This window comes from Harmonia axyridis, chromosome 4 (genome assembly GCF_914767665.1).
Source record: "Harmonia axyridis chromosome 4, icHarAxyr1.1, whole genome shotgun sequence".
NCBI classification, from domain to species: Eukaryota; Metazoa; Arthropoda; class Insecta; order Coleoptera; family Coccinellidae; genus Harmonia; species Harmonia axyridis.
Window position 1 is genome coordinate 27,556,371 of NC_059504.1, and position 16,094 is coordinate 27,572,464.

At 31.6% G+C, this 16,094-nt stretch overlaps 4 protein-coding genes across 4 annotated transcripts; 2 read left to right on the forward strand and 2 right to left on the reverse strand.

The window, feature by feature from the left end:
* The first annotated feature begins 2,291 nt into the window (after window positions 1-2,291).
* On the forward strand, window positions 2,292-3,338 carry LOC123678464 (transmembrane protein 242). Its single transcript, XM_045615498.1, has 3 exons — window positions 2,292-2,717; window positions 2,767-3,005; window positions 3,072-3,338. Exons 1-3 carry the CDS (start codon window positions 2,648-2,650, stop codon window positions 3,210-3,212), a joined length of 450 nt encoding a protein of 149 aa, XP_045471454.1. The 5' UTR covers window positions 2,292-2,647; the 3' UTR covers window positions 3,213-3,338.
* LOC123678463 lies at window positions 3,252-3,904 on the reverse strand. The gene is made up of 2 exons (XM_045615497.1): window positions 3,441-3,904; window positions 3,252-3,382 (listed from the first exon to the last, which is right to left on the reverse strand). Exons 1-2 carry the CDS (start codon window positions 3,836-3,838, stop codon window positions 3,310-3,312), a joined length of 471 nt encoding a protein of 156 aa, XP_045471453.1. The 5' UTR covers window positions 3,839-3,904; the 3' UTR covers window positions 3,252-3,309.
* A 255-nt stretch (window positions 3,905-4,159) lies between these two features.
* Window positions 4,160-15,307, forward strand: LOC123678459 (palmitoyltransferase app). Its single transcript, XM_045615492.1, has 10 exons — window positions 4,160-4,463; window positions 4,516-4,694; window positions 4,754-4,914; window positions 4,970-5,154; window positions 5,265-5,376; window positions 5,429-5,586; window positions 5,695-5,810; window positions 7,573-7,669; window positions 7,778-7,841; window positions 14,004-15,307. Exons 2-10 carry the CDS (start codon window positions 4,540-4,542, stop codon window positions 14,507-14,509), a joined length of 1,554 nt encoding a protein of 517 aa, XP_045471448.1. The 5' UTR covers window positions 4,160-4,463; window positions 4,516-4,539; the 3' UTR covers window positions 14,510-15,307.
* On the reverse strand, window positions 15,260-16,091 carry LOC123678461 (trafficking protein particle complex subunit 4). The gene has a single exon (XM_045615495.1). It carries the CDS (start codon window positions 16,065-16,067, stop codon window positions 15,375-15,377), a length of 693 nt encoding a protein of 230 aa, XP_045471451.1. The 5' UTR covers window positions 16,068-16,091; the 3' UTR covers window positions 15,260-15,374.
* Between the last annotated feature and the right edge of the window lie 3 nt (window positions 16,092-16,094).

Sequence of the window (16,094 nt, forward strand, 5' to 3'; positions counted from 1 at the left end):
CGACCCTCTTTATAATTGGGTATGTATACTACCTTGCGTCCCTCCATGATTTCGGAATATAACCCCTTTCAAAGCTAGCTTTAAAAAGCTGAGCTATCAGGGCTATAAACGACTTCTTCTTCTGATTCAGTAAGGTGTTGAGACAATTGAATGGGCGATAAAGAGCTTTCAGCCCTTCATAAGTTCATATCAGCAGGCATGGATGGTATGAACTTATGAAGGGCTGAAAGCTCTTTATCGCCCATTCAATTATTTCTGGTGTGAATAGGCATCTGAAAATTACAGTGATTGTATATACTATAGTATATATAGTCACTGTACTGCAAATTACAGTGACTGTATATACTGCAGTGACGACAACTTCGGCCATCCGCCATTAAATGTCGGCGGAAAATGATAGATTCAAACGTTAACTGGTCTTACAAGATTCAGATTATCGACTGCGCATGCGCGAAGGTTGGTCGACCGCTCGTTTCTTTTAATAACATCTTCACATTTGGGGGGGGGGGGGTTGAACCCCCTAAACCATTTACAATCACTAACAAGTTAAACAAGAATGCTTCAAAGCATGTGAAACAGCCTGGCACTTGAATGTAAATAGTAAAAATCAGAGATATCTGGTGAAAGTTCGACCTTTAATGACAGACAGGGCTCCAACCAATTAAAACGCTGACGAGCCGTGTCGTCACTGTAGTTGAGTTTACAGTGACTGTATATACAGTCAATGTAGTTGAGATGCCTACCCCCTACCATCTTTCTAAGAATCCCGCCTGGGGGGTGTGTATACCTCCCCAGCGGGGAGTAAAGTGTGAAAATGTCACTCCTTCATTAAGAGAAAAATTAGCTGTATTATAAAGACTGGACACAGGAGAATCCCTACAAAAAATTGCAAAGGAACTCAATGTAGGCGTTATGCCAATTAAGGATTGGAGAAAAAATCGCATATTCTTGGAATAATATACAATTGTAATTGATCGTTAAAATGCCTTTAAGAATCGCGAAATACTAAAAAAGCCTAATAATGCATTGTGGGTGTGATTATGTGAAGAAAGAAGGAAAGGAACCCCTATATCTGGTCCAATATTGAAGGAAAATGCAATAATTCCGCCCCAAAAACTGGATGCTGATAGTAAGTTCGCAGCTAGTGAGGACTGGATTGATAGTTGGAAAACCTGTCATGGGGCCTGGTTTGGATTTAAAATTCCATCATTATCTTTCAAGTTATGATGGAGTGAGCATATGAATTTGATCAGAACCGGTGAAAAGATTCTTCGTCCAAGTCGGGAAAATCCATTCAAATAATTCCTAGTTTCTATATCGTGAAAATCTAACGATCCAATTATATATAAATCCTATATATATATATATATATATATATATATATATATATATATATATATATATATATATATATATATATATATATATATATATATATCGCAATATATCTAATAGATAACAATGTTAGGATGTTTCGATCTAGGAAATTCAGTGATACACTTTTATATAAATATATACAATATATAAAAAAACGTCCGCGGTTATCTCCGGTGTACATTATCTCTCCAAGATGTTCTTATCCCTCCAATATGTTTTCATCCCCCTCCAGCCAACCTAATAAATAAGGCATTATGGAGAAAAAAAAAATTATAATCAGCGGTGTCTCCGAGCTCAATGATTGTTAAGACCCGTTTTTTTCAAGTTTGAAGTTATCATATCTCATATAAATTAAATTATTATTAAATCCTATTTCAAAATTTAAGCCGGAGCCGTTCTTCAGATTCCTCTTTCTCAAGTGGAGTTTGTCCGTCGAGTTCTCATTGTGACTTGTGAGCCAATTGACCATATTCACCGTCGCCATATTGTTTTGCGACAATACCAACTACCCAGTGTTCCCAACGGAGAAATTTTGAGTTTACTAGAAAAATACCGCTAATATCAAAAATACTATCAGCCATAGAGACTATTCTTCCACTGACTATTTCCAAAAATGAAGCGAAGCCTTCATTTATACACTCGGCCACAATTAATTTGTTCAGAAAACCACCTTTCACTAATGTTTTTATTTCCAAAAGGTGAAATTTTTGCAAAATATTGTCCCAAACAAGCCTATCTGACGTAGCAGCCAGAAAAGGTACACATAAACTTCACTTAGAAACTTTATATTATGGAATTTTTCTAGTAAACTCAATATTTCTTCGTTGGGAATACTGGGTAGTTGGTATTGTCGCATAACAATATGGCGACGGTGAATATGGTCAATTCTTATTTGAAATCACTAGGCAAAACTCCTCATCTCGAAGAGAAGGGTTCATTACTTCTGATCACCGGTGCCTTTTTCACAAAGTATTCCATCCTATTTTACTTGAGTATCATTTCCGCGAATGCGTCTCATAGTCCAGAGCAGTTATTCAGACTAATTTTTTCGTCGGATTCTTTCATAGGGGTCCTACTTTTTAGGTCAACTGATGAAACCTATTCTATGGTTATTTTAATCTATGGTCACAATTTAAATGATAGGTTATATTATTATTTTCTCTTCTGAAAAAGTTTAGGAGTTGAAATCACATTAAAATGTTGGAGCATATATCATATTGATTTGAAAAGAAAGTATTGATGACCACATAGCACGTATTGAAAAGGAACAATGAGTGATACGAGTTCTGTAACTTTATCAGAGGCTGAAAGTCTATATAGTAAAGAATTTAAATGGAAGAGTAATTTTTTATTTATTTTTTCATTCTTTATCTAATAAATTTATCGCAGGTGGACTATTCCTGTGCAGTGTAACCGGAATATCTGCTATTATTGGGTTTGGAACAACTATTGCTGCTGCTAAGAAAAAAGATCCAGAATATTTTAATAAGGGTATAATGCCTACTTTGAAAATACCTGAAAGTGGTTCCCAATTAGCTTTGAGAGCTTTGGGTTGGGGCACTTTATATGCTTTCACAGGATGTGGATTATTGTTTTATTCTATATGGAAATTTTCTGGAGCCAATAATGTGAGTTTGTAAAGGTCATATAAAAACAATTTGAAACATAGTTAAACATATTTGAAATAATTTCAGATGCAAGAATTCAGATATAAAATGGGATCAATATTACCCAAAATACCAAAAAATGACCCACCTATAGGTAGAACTGAGTTTAGTGGTCTTAATGATTTCTTAGATTATGTGCAACACTTGAAAAGTTCTAAGGATAAATGAAAACTATTATAAGATGTGTATAGTTATAAATAAATTAGGTTTACTTTGGAGAGATATATTTCATTATGATTTCCGGTCATATTTATGCATTATCAATTTAATCTTGATTAAATCTTATTTCATTAATTTGTGAATTAATTGCCTTGAACAATTTCCCAATTTCTTTGTCTCTAAAATGAGAATTATGAAATTAAGTGAGTAATTCATATTATAATCTAGGGAACAAACTTGTTGACTAAAAGTAGAGATATTTTAGAGGAGAGGCTTGTAACAAGTTCATCAAGATTGTTGACAAATCTTTGCATTTGATATTTATATTGTAGATTTCTAGATTTTTTCTTGAGGGTATCACATCTAAGATTGTCTTCCAATAGTTTCAATTCATTTTTTAGTTCATGGTTAGTGATTTTTTCAATGATCAATTCTTTACTGAGTAATTGTATCTTATTATTTTGAAATATTTTTAAGCTAACCAATTTTTGTTCTAATTCATCTACCTTATTCTTGTAAATATCTATCAACTGTTTGTTTTCACATTGTAATATATCAATGTCTTTGATTAAATTCTTCTCTATAATTGCATAAGTATCCAATAACTTCAGGCAATTACAATTCGAGGAATTCATCTGAAACTTTTATATGAAAACAAAATATTTTTGAATTGCAATATTTCATGGCTTTCTCTTTCAACGAAGTTATTTATGTTAAAGGAAGGCTTTTTAAATGGATAAATCGAACTCTAATTATTATGTTCTTTTAGTCTCGAAAAAGTTATAATCATAAAATAATAAAACTTGTGTATAATAATAATGTTGAAATATCAGAAAATATCTTAGAACATTAATATCTATATTCTAAGAAAAATATAATTCGAAGGAGACTACAAAAAAAGAAAAGACAATGACATTTACATTAGACTTTTCTGTGATATCAAGGATACCTTTTTTTGACATTTCAAGAAAAACATCTCAAATTTTAAGGTTCTTCGATCTTAATTTTCCTGGTAGTTTTTAGATCTATATTCTATCCATATTATTTATTTCCTTTGACCATAAAATATTCATCTCATGTAATGTTCACAGTTTTAAGATGTTGTCGAAAAGATGTCTAAGAATGCTGGAATTGTATAAAAATAGGAAAAAAAGGTTCTCAGTATGATTTGAACTTAGCAGTTTTGATCACAAGATAGCTGTTGATTTCATCATAAGTTTTTTGAAATTCAATTTGATAACATCTAATTTTTTTATAGAGGTAAGAGGATAATATTACTCTTTATCAAAGATGATAATACTCAAATTTACAGGTGGGCTCATACGAAATAATAAAAATGTCTCGTGCCAAGGTAACTAGGAAATGGGAAGTGTTTGCAGGAAGAAATAAGTTTTATTGTGATGGTAGATTGATGACTGCTCCCCATTCTGGTGTTTTCTTCCTTACTGTATTTTTAATTACAGCAACTTGTACATTATTTTTCATTTTTGAGTGAGTTAGAATAAACTTCCTCAAACAGTAATTTTTCACTTTATGAATGATACTTTTAGCTGCAGTTACTTAGCAGTAAATGTTACTATAGCAATTCCTATAATTGGAGGATTATTATTTATATTTACAATGTCTTCCTTGTTGAGAACAAGTTTGTCAGATCCTGGTATAATTCCTCGGGCTACACCTGAAGAAGCAGCTTATGTTGAAAAACAAATAGGTATTGAACCATTAATAATATAAATATTGCATATTAAACAATAATTTGATTCTAGAAGTTACAAATTCAGCCAATAGTCCAACCTTTAGACCTCCTCCTCGAACAAAAGAAGTACTAGTCAAAGGACAAACTATCAAGCTGAAATACTGTTTCACTTGCAAGATTTTCAGGCCACCAAGAGCATCACATTGTAGCCTCTGTGATAACTGTGTAGATAGATTTGATCATCACTGTCCATGGGTACATATATTTTCCTAAAAGAATTCAACAATATTCAATATACAGATTAAATATAAGTTGAACTTTATCATTAATATTAAATTAACTATCAATTAAATATCATTTTTCAGGTTGGGAACTGTGTGGGAAGAAGGAATTATAGATTTTTTTATATGTTTATAGTCTCTCTTGCATTTTTAGCTGTATTCATGTTTGCTTGTGCAATAGCTCATCTAATACTGAGTAAGTTATATGTGTTTCATAAAATCATAGAATCATCTAATAAACCCTTTAGTTTCAAAGCAGGAAAACTACCAATTTTTTGAAGCTGTGAAGGAATCCCCACCTTCCATTGTGGTTGCACTGATGTGTTTTTTTAGCGTCTGGAGTATTTTGGGTTTGGCTGGATTTCACACGTATTTAACCACCAGTAACCAGACTACCAATGAAGACGTTAGTGACCAATTGTATATTCAATTATTAATATTGTTCTTGAGATTTTGGATCTTTGGAAAGTATGTTAATTGTATGTGAAATTATTCATAAAAATTTCATTTTCAGATAAAAGGTTCATTCACAAGTCGAAGGGGGCAAGAAAATCCATATTCTCAAGGAAATATTTGCCTGAATTGCTTTTACATACTTTGTGGCCCTGTTACACCATCTCTAATTGATAGGTAGGTTTTATAGGTATATTATTAAAAGTTGAATATAGCTTTAGAATGTTTATTCCATGTTTTCATATTCACTTCTAGGTCTCTGTAAAAAATACTATATACCTACTGTTTTGTAGATCTATTAATATTGACGATTGATAGAGACTATTTTTTAAAGGAATACTTATTTTGGTTGATATTTTCCAAAAACAAATAGTTCAAGGAAAAAAATATTAATAATTCAAATATTCATAGCATAAGTTTTGAAATGTGTAGAATTGAAATATCAAATGAAAATGAGGAAAGCAATATTCTGTAGTTAGGGAGTTGTAAAAGCTAGCTCATTTATGCGCTAATTGATTACAGGGTGTTTCCTAATTGTGAGGCAAAACTTCAAGAGGTCATAATACACATCAAAATAAGAAAAAAGTTACTTTAGGCATATGTCCTTAAATGCTTCCTCTTCAAATTACAGCCATCCATAGTCTTTCATTTTAATCATACATTTTCTGCAATAACATTTCAACGCTTCGATTTTAATTTTTTTGATTTGATTTTAATGAAAATTTGGTAATAGGCCCAACTTTTCACGGCAAATATAAACTGATTATATTTTCTTCACAGAACAGTTTTGAGGATAGTTTTCTCAAAAAAATTGAGTGGTAAAAATTTCAACAGTTTTTTGTAAAAATTCGATAAATTTTACTTGAAAAATGTATCCTGTATTTTTTCGATCGGATTAGTTGTTCTCGAGATATAGGCTGAAAAAATAATACCATTTTTAATTCAATTTCAATTTATTCATAAACAATATGGTACAAAATCCAAGAGTAATAGTACAGATATATGTATTCCATCCATTACAATAATCAAATTCATCATTAAATCAATATCCAGTCTAGACAATGTGCTTAGGCTAAAGCCTGTTTTGCTATGCCCAGGCTGAATACTACTCAAAAATAAAATTAAACAAAAAACGAAACACGCAGTTGGCAATTTCTCATTACAGCTATTTAATCCTATGGTGTACAGAGCGAACATGTATTGGCGGCGGCAAAATCAAAAACTAGTTGTTAATACTCTCATGAACATTTGGGGGCATCTGAAATATATTGCTTCACTTTTTTTTTTAATTTCATCTTTGAAGGGGTTCGTTTTAACTCCATTGGCAACAGATTGAAAAACTCTGGGCCGAAAATGAAAAATGATCTTTGTGTCACTTTCCATAAGTGTAAACTCTACAAACTAAATTTCGATCGAAGACTGCCCTGAATCTGGGAGTTTTTAAGCACTCGGTACTAATGTTCCAATTGCGCAAATGTTAATCAAGCGTATGCTTGATTGATCTGTAGGGAAATGTATACACATTTCTTTGCTGTCTTAGGATTGAATTGACGCATGAATGACGAGCGCTCAAAAATTGCTGACTTCATGTCAGTGCTTTTCTAATTTTTTATTTTATAAGCCTTTTCTTCTGATGATTTGGTTAGTTCTATAATATAACGAGCATTCATTCAAATTAGTGGACAAGAGTGCTGTGGAGAAATTAGAGTTGATTTTCTGTGATTACAAGTAGAACTTAGTTAGTACCATATTCTTTACAGATCCGAAGTATGTAAACAAAATGTTTGTGATTTGATACAATCTAAGCGCTACTCGTAATCACAGAAATTCAACTCTAATTTCGCATAACTCTAATTGACCACGAATTTAAATGAACGCTCGTTAGTAGGAAATAACAAATTGTAGTAAATTTGCAGTATTTTTTTTTCTTGATTTTCAGGAGAGGTATTTTGACTGAAGACAATAAATCAGATCTTCCCAAGTTTGTCAATAAGGCTCCACTTCTACCTACTAACAGTTTTCCTTTGCCTATACTGGTGAGTGTTTATTACATTATTAACAAATTGACAAGAGTTAATTTTAAACAATATATTATATTATTTGTTTCTCATTTTTTTTTATTGACGATAATTTTCTTCTCTTAGAATGGACCTAATCACACCTCATCCGATCTGCAAGGCCATTATAGGCAAACAACAGAGACAACCGGTATGTACAGCCATCTTGAAAAGCATATATATCATGCACAGCAAAAAATACCGTCCAAGAATTGTGCCAATATGATAATCATCCCTTCACAAGTACCCCTTTTGCCGCCTTTAGATTATCCTCGAAGACCACTTCCCAATACAGAAAGTTGTAAAAATAGTCACTCTTTACCCCAATTAATGGCAGACTCTCCTACTTCGTCCATTACGGAGACTAATGGACCATCCCATCCAGAAATTGTTTGTACAGAGAGGCCTTACATTCCTAATGAGAAACGATATAACATTAATTTCGGTAAAAAGAAAGCCGATATTAAGCCAAGACCTCGTAGCAGTTGCATATACGAAAACCCATATGTGAAAGATGAATTTTGTGGAAGAAATGGCATGTATAAGATCGATAAAAATAGTTTTATACCCCCTAATATTAGGGTAAATCAGTTCCCAATACCAGAGTACAGCCAAATGTATATACAGGATCATTTTGAATAGCATTTTTTAATATTAATTTGAATATTTTAAATTTAATATTAATTTTAATAGCAAATTTTAATATTCATCATCCAAAGCTCATTTCTAGTTATATCAATAACGAAATAATTCATTATGAGAAGTTAGTTCCTAAATGACAAAATTTATTTGAGTACTAAGACTGATTAAATTGATTTGAAATAAACTGGGATAGTTAGCAAATTCCGCCAGATATCTTCAAAATTTAGTCTATAACAGGTGTTCTATTCCAAATTCTTGGAGCGAATTTTTTGTTTGTTTTTAGACAGAAAATAATCTTGGTATTTTTCAATATTTCGTTTTTGAGTTGAAACTACTACTGTTATGTGACCATCAACGGCGCGCGTCGTCTGAAGCGTTTTACAAAAGAGGCCTTAGAATAGTGAAATAAAAGGAAAGTGCTTATGGAAAAATGTTTCGAATAAAACTTTGATGGTTTTTAGGCTACAACCTCTTCCATCACCTTGTATATATATATATATATATTTTTTTTTTTTCCATAAATCCTTAAATAATAAAAAACCCTACATATTTTTTGATGTTCTATCACCCCTTGAAATATTACTCGATTGAAATATTACTAGACATTTCCAATTCACTTTGAATATATGTATACATATTACAATCTTTTTCAAATGTTTGTTTATGTGATCTGCATTACATTCTTCAACTGAAATAATCCTTCTCTAATGAAACCTTTGAAAAAGTTATTTCTTTATTGAAAACATGACGCTTATAAATATTTAAATGGAAGCTTTTTTCAATATGTATTATTTATTATAAGCAATATACATATACCTGTCAAATCATATAGGGTGTTTCAAATTTCAGTATAAATATTTTTGGGGAGTATTTTTCAGGTCGAAAAAAGGCACAAACTCTAAAAATTTGTCCACAAATGCTTCGTTACCGATTTATAGAGCGAAGATTTAATGTTGTTTGGAAACCTGCCATTAGGAAATCTAAGTTCATAACTACAACCTCAGAGCTTTAAATCCGTTACCATTAGTCATACACCATAAACAAAATCAATGTCAGCCAGATGTTTAAATGAGTATGGTTTATTTTCCATTTTGATGTTTAATATTAATTTTAAATACACAATGAGACATTCACCAACTTTCAAATGATGCTTTAAAGAAACCTAAACAACAAAATGAAAATAGCAGTCGTGATAAGTTACTTCTTTTTAGTGAAATACTTCTGTCCAACAAGTCTGAGATTTATTTATTCGAGCAGTGTATCTGGTGTCCCATATTCATTGTCTAGTGAGGGGATCTTAGAATCCTCTTGAGCTAGAAAAAATTAATGCAACATTTTCGGGCTCGATTTTATTGGTGAAAACCGCAATCTCATATATTCAACTGAAAAACTAAAAATGACGTGAAGTAGAAAATTACCTTTTTATCACTGGCGCTATGAACATGAAACAAAAACATTCTACAGGCACTTTTTTTAGTAGTTTTGAAATTATAACACAAACTTGTGTTTTTTAAATGTAAACCATAAAAACTTATATAACAAATAATATCGCTGTTTTTCACATTTCAAAAATATATAATAATAATAATAAGTAGATATATTTCAGAGAATGTTACAGTGTCATACAGATGTTAATATGGTAACATTAAATGAAACAATGTCATATAACCAAAAACAAAAAAAAAAAACCGATCATCCTCACAATGCATATACTATACGCGCACAAAGTCCTCTATAGAATAAGGCTCTAAATCAATCAACAATTCCTTAATTTTTTTCTTGAACACTTTCATACTATTACACATTTTTAGGTTCTCGGGAAGTTCATTAAACAATCTCATACCCGAATAAGAAGGGTGTTTCTCCGTTATTGTGAGTCTATGTATCGGATAACTGATATTGAAATTTCTCGTACCATAGTTGTGCATAGAACCGCACTGCTCATAATGTTCCAAATTCTTAAACATAAAAACTAGCACTTCGTAAATGTAGAGAGCATAAACAGTGAGAATATGGTTTCTTTTGAAGACACCTCTGCATGATTGACGGTAATCCAGACCAAATATAGTTCTGATAACCCTCTTCTGAATACGAAAAATCTCCAGAGTGTTTGAGTTGACACCATAGAACATCAAACCAAACCTCATCAAGCTCTCAAAGTTGGCGAAATAAAAAATCTTGAGTGAATTCACGTCTAAGTATCGACCTATTATTCTCAAACTATATGCGACAGAATTCAATTTCTTTCCCAAACCAATTATATGGTGGTGCCAATTCATGTGTTCATCTATGGAGATGCCTAAAAACTTAGTAGTCCGATCAGTGTTCAGATCTCTATTCAACAACCTCACAGTGGTTGGTGTCTCTATTCTCTGTTGTGGTGTTCTGAACAGTATCAGCTTAGTTTTATCTGGGTTCAAAGCCAAGCCATTCCTTTCAAACCATTGCTCCACTCTATTCAAACACATAGAAGCAGTACTGATCAGTTGGGGATAGTTTGAGCCAGACACTAGCAGGTTGGTGTCATCTGCATAATTTATGATGTGACAATTGGCCAGATTTTCAGAAACAGCTTCCCTGGTCCCAGATTTCTCACATTCAAGAACATTAACAATATCGTTCATAAAGAGAACAAATAATATGGGTTCTAACATGCTACCCTGAGCTACACCCCAGGGGTTTTCTTTTATTTCTGATTTTATAAATTTCCCATTTTGTTTCACCATAGTTCTTTGTCTCCTTCTGATTAAGTAAGATTCGAACCAGTTCAGCACATTTCCTCGAATTCCGTATCTTTCCATTTTGATCAGTAAAGATTCATGATTAAGTGAATCGAAAGCTTTCGACAGATCCAAGAATATACCCAGCAAAATCTCATTATCTTCAAATGACCTGACAACGTTTTTTGTGAACTCTGTTATGGCGGTTAGAACAGATTTTCCTTTTATGTAGCCATGTTGATTGCTACTCAGTACACTGCATGAAGTCATAAAGTCAACCAGCCTACTGCACATAACCAGCTCGAAAATCTTAGAGAATGATGGCAAGATACTAATAGGTCTATAATTTTCAAACGAACTATGGTCCCCCTTCTTGTATATAGGAACTATTACTGCTAATTTTAGTTGTTCCGGAAAAATTCCATACTTGAAGGAATTATTCATTACATAGCAAAGGACCTCAGATATGGCATTAATGCATTGCTTGATGATCTTCACTGGTATTTCATCCTCTCCGCTGGTGTACTTATTCTTCAATTTACTTCCCATCAATTGGATTTCCTCTGTTGTTATGGGTTTCAGAAACATTGAGCGTTGATTATAACGAATGTTACAATCAGAGACAGGCCTTACACTGTTCAATAAGCTAGGAATCACATTGAGAAGAAAATCATTGTACTCGTTAGCCACATCTGAAGGGTTTCCTTCAAAAAAAGCACTGTCATGGTAATCCTCACCAACAACATCTCTGTAAATTCCCCACATGCATTTCATCTTGTTGTCAGATAGAGAAATCTTCTCACGGTAAATTTCGGAGCGCTTTCTTGCCAATAAATTGTTGTATTCTTTCTTGAATGCATGATAAATGTTTTTCGCCTCCGGACAAAACTGTTGAACCAACTGGAGTGCAGAGAGTTTATTCCTATAATTGTCTACATCCAAATCACATACTTCATTCCTTCTATGTTTCCTTGAGGTAACCAATCTTAGCGGAAAGCATTCCTGAAACAATCTCAAAAACAACCCTATGAAACAATTCCACTGAGAGTTCACCTCATCCTCTTCAACATCATATACATCAGACCAATCTTGTTCCACTAGTTTCGAGATGAAAATATTTATATTTTCAGATGTATAAAATCTCTTGTAAGAAGTAACAGGTGAAACACCTCCTCTCAAAGAGAAGGAGAGCTAAAGGCCCAAGTGGTCAGAAATAGCAGTATATAAAATATGGGTGGTAAACACTTTCTTAAAATATATACAGTAATGTATGGATAATCCAAACAGAAAGTTGGCAGGACCCGTTCGGTTTATCAAATCATTCGGATATTAGGAATCATATTGAATGATATTCATAATCCGAACGTCGTTTGGATTATAAAAACATTTCTAGAGCATGCAAATTCATTTTCATAAAAAAATGCTGTACTTATGTATTTCTGCCTATCAAAGATATGAATTGAATGATATAATCGCCTCTTTAGTGGAACTTTCTGAACAGGTTCATCTTTGTTGTCAGAGCTTTAATTTTCCTCAGTGACATCAGTCATTATCTTATCATTTTTCTAAAACACTGTGTCTCAATTTTCTTCGTCATTCTCTTGTGTCCATTTTTGATTTTCTGTTTCATCTATTGGATGAAAGTAGGATTTACTTTGTTCACTAATTCCACTGAACCAAAACCTTGATCAATTCTTTCTCCTGGTATTCTCAAAGGAAACAAATCTCCTGCATTTCATTCTTCCGTTCGTATTGCAGAGTTCAGGCTGTTCGGATTATACATAGCATTTTACCAAAATAGTTTGGATTATAGGTTACTTCAGAATATCCATGGTTCAGATTATCCATGCATTACTGTGATATGAAATATACATTCCCTAGACTATCTTATTAAGGGCATAAAGGTGTACAAAAAACTGTACTAACATTTGAAATTAACCGGTAATCATTTTTCATCCATTCAGGTTCCTGGTTCTTTGATCTCAATACCTTAAAAAAAAGTGCGGATATATGTTCATGGAAAAAGAAAGAATTATTTTGTCTTGAAAAATAAGCCTCTGAAATCTTGAACTGAAGTATGAAACAGCCAGTATATTGGCGGAGTAAATATTGAATCATATAATTGAAAATATTTAGTATGAAAGAAATTTATGAATGATATATTCTTTGATAGTTGAGGAAGTAATATTTTAAGTTATGACATTCTAATGCCATAACTTGAGGCTCTGATATTTATATCAGAGCATATTTTCCAAGAAATTTTAACTTTTTTACATACCATTTATAAATTAGATTTTTACGAAAAATTGATGACGTGTTTTTGCTGATGAGAACTACAGATCTTTTTATATTCTGTATATACCATACAATGGCCTTAGAATGCTTTAGTCCTTTCTTAATAGTAACTTTGGTAAGGCACTTAATTGTGATGTATTCTATATGCCTTGATTATTATATTTGTTTTTTGTTGCACCTGGTTTGGGTGGAGAGTTTTCAAGTATTGTTCTGGTAAGTGTTTCAGTTATGCATGATTTTGATGCATAAAAAGCTTTTTGAATATATATTGTAAATAGCGAAAATTGTTATTCTCTTGAGTTTGTTTGTCTCTATCTGTATATGATTTCTGACTTCTGTTTGATGCAACTCAAAAAACTTAATCCAATTCTTTACAGAGTATATTTTTTTAGAGCTTTTTGAATATTAACATATTTTTTGGTTTGAAATTTTATTTGTTGCTTATTTTCATAATTCTAATTTAAATGAATATTATGTTATTAGGCCTAGACTTCAAATTCTCTAATTTGTGTATTTCTACATTCATTTATGAGTTAAATATCGAAAATGAAAATAAATTCAATATAGCGAAAACCATGTGATGTGTTAATGATGAAACTCTTTACAAAAGTGCTTGTACAATTTATTCCTAATTGTTATTGTATTTCCTTCTACAGATAGCAATGCTGGTAGTATTACTCAATTAGTATCCAGCGAACAACCTCTGGCCATTACAAGAGCCTTACAAAAAACGGTGGAGACTGTTCCAATGCAATACACATCACAGCCGAGTCTGCTTACGCCAAGTTCCAACTATAACAATGTCCAAGCACATCCAGAAAGTAATTTGAGTAAGTCACATAGCTATTCGAACAACTTGAACTCTGATTTTAATAAAGAGTTGGACAACGGCTGCAGAACGAATATTGTAGACTTACATTTGGATCCTATAGTTATAAGGACTACCAAACATCTTATAGTAGACAAATTAAAGAGTTCAGATGCGAGGTTAGATAATGATCTAACTATACAAGATAAAGAGAATAATTTACTCAGCGCAAGTAGGTTGAAACTTTTACAAGATACTACGATGATTGAAAGTGCATTAGATTTAGATTCTTTAGATGATTCCAGTTTAGGAGCAAACAGTAGCCAAGCAGGCTTGATGAAAGTCAGTGTTTGAGATTAGGGTCACATCATGTTCTGGTTGTCAACTAAGGAACATCTATTCTTTATTGTGCAAGTTTTAGTTTTTGATTTATGTATTATATAATATTAATAAAAACCGATATTTATTGTTTAACCTAGAATTCATAATTTATTAATTAGAATAATGTCCCAATTATCTGTACAATAAATAATATATATTTCATCATAGTATCTGTGAAATCTTAAATTTAATTTATTTCAAAAGAACATGATGTTATATTAATGGCACTAATGAAACTCAGTTATTAAAAAAAATATTTTAATTTTAGGCAGTTAGTTTGAATGAATAATATAATAATAACTTGTCTCATGTTATACATTCAATCCTTATGATGAAAATTTATCAGTCGGAACAATTCCTAAAAAATATTTTTTTTTCCTTCAACCCAGAGATGTTTAAAGCATATTCCAAATTATACAAAAACTTCATTTCTTTGTTAAGGTATTTTTATATTGGATACGTATCAAAGTATCCATTATTAATTTTGGTGATAGATTTGCTATTACAAAAAATGTTATTTTCTAGCAAGAATCATTAAATTTTGTTTAAACACTCAAAATGTTATAAAACTTTTTATTTCACAACTGAGTAAGGTCTGTAAATAGAATGCACAGTGAATTATAATAACGAAACTTGATGTGACTTGATTGATACTCTGATTAATATGGGTGTTCAATTTTAATTAAGTTAAAATATAGTTGAAATGTTAAATATAAAACATGGTTGATAGAAATTCTTATATTTTTGTTTTCAATAAATATTTTTATACAACATTGTGATTATTGATTTCAGTAGTAACATTTTTTAAATTATTAAATAAAATTAATGCTAATATAGTTCAAATATTTGTTATTCCAGATTTTTCAACAACATCTAGCACACTTTTCAAATTTGTTTCAAATAATTCACATCTTATAGGCATTTCTAAAGAATAAAAGGGATTTTTTAAAGCAAAATCTGCATATAATTCATAAATTTTTTTGAGCAACAGTTCGACTCCACTTTGATTCTTATCTGCTACAGCCATCATTTTCACTCCTGTTAATGTTTGAAAGCAGTATAGCTTGAATGTATCAGCTTCTAGAATTTCTATTCCCGAACATTTTGGTTCGGGGCTTAACTGACTAGCAATAGCAAAAAGAGGATAAAACATACTAGCAAGAAATATTTTCTCATTTGTTGTCATTTTTGGTCTTCTAAATTTAAGAGTTAATGGATAGAGCTCCCTATTTTCCAATACTTCAAATACGTCTTGACCATCATCAAGTTGACGGTTTGTAACTTCTTTTCCATTTACTTCATATAATACATGACCTGGTCGAATTCCATCTCTTTGGCCGAATTCAACAATTATTCTTTTATTTTCATATTTCAATTTCAAATCCAGTGGATAAGAAAATGATTTTTCATTTTCCGTTTTAGAAACAGTGTGGTCATGATTAAATATCAAACCACCCGATTTCGAGACAACATAAATACTGTATATTACCATTTTATATGAATTTAGAATTTTATTCAAAACAACAATCATAGAGAAATAAAATACTATGTCTGCTGT

Bases quoted from the DNA above. Each gene is read 5' to 3' on its own strand.
- LOC123678464 (XM_045615498.1), top strand. From the start codon at position 2,648: ATGAGTGATACGAGTTCTGTAACTTTATCAGAGGCTGAAAGTCTATAT. The intron at 2,718-2,766 runs GTAATTTTTTAT...AATTTATCGCAG, and splicing joins TAAAGAATTTAAATGGAAGA to GTGGACTATTCCTGTGCAGT. The intron at 3,006-3,071 runs GTGAGTTTGTAA...AAATAATTTCAG, and splicing joins AATTTTCTGGAGCCAATAAT to ATGCAAGAATTCAGATATAA.
- LOC123678463 (XM_045615497.1), bottom strand. From the start codon at position 3,838: ATGAATTCCTCGAATTGTAATTGCCTGAAGTTATTGGATACTTATGCA. The intron at 3,383-3,440 runs GTTTGTTCCCTA...TTCTCATTTTAG, and splicing joins TCTCTACTTTTAGTCAACAA to AGACAAAGAAATTGGGAAAT.
- LOC123678459 (XM_045615492.1), top strand. From the start codon at position 4,540: ATGTCTCGTGCCAAGGTAACTAGGAAATGGGAAGTGTTTGCAGGAAGA. The intron at 4,915-4,969 runs GTATTGAACCAT...ATTTGATTCTAG, and splicing joins TTATGTTGAAAAACAAATAG to AAGTTACAAATTCAGCCAAT. The intron at 5,155-5,264 runs GTACATATATTT...ATCATTTTTCAG, and splicing joins TTGATCATCACTGTCCATGG to GTTGGGAACTGTGTGGGAAG.
- LOC123678461 (XM_045615495.1), bottom strand. From the start codon at position 16,067: ATGATTGTTGTTTTGAATAAAATTCTAAATTCATATAAAATGGTAATA.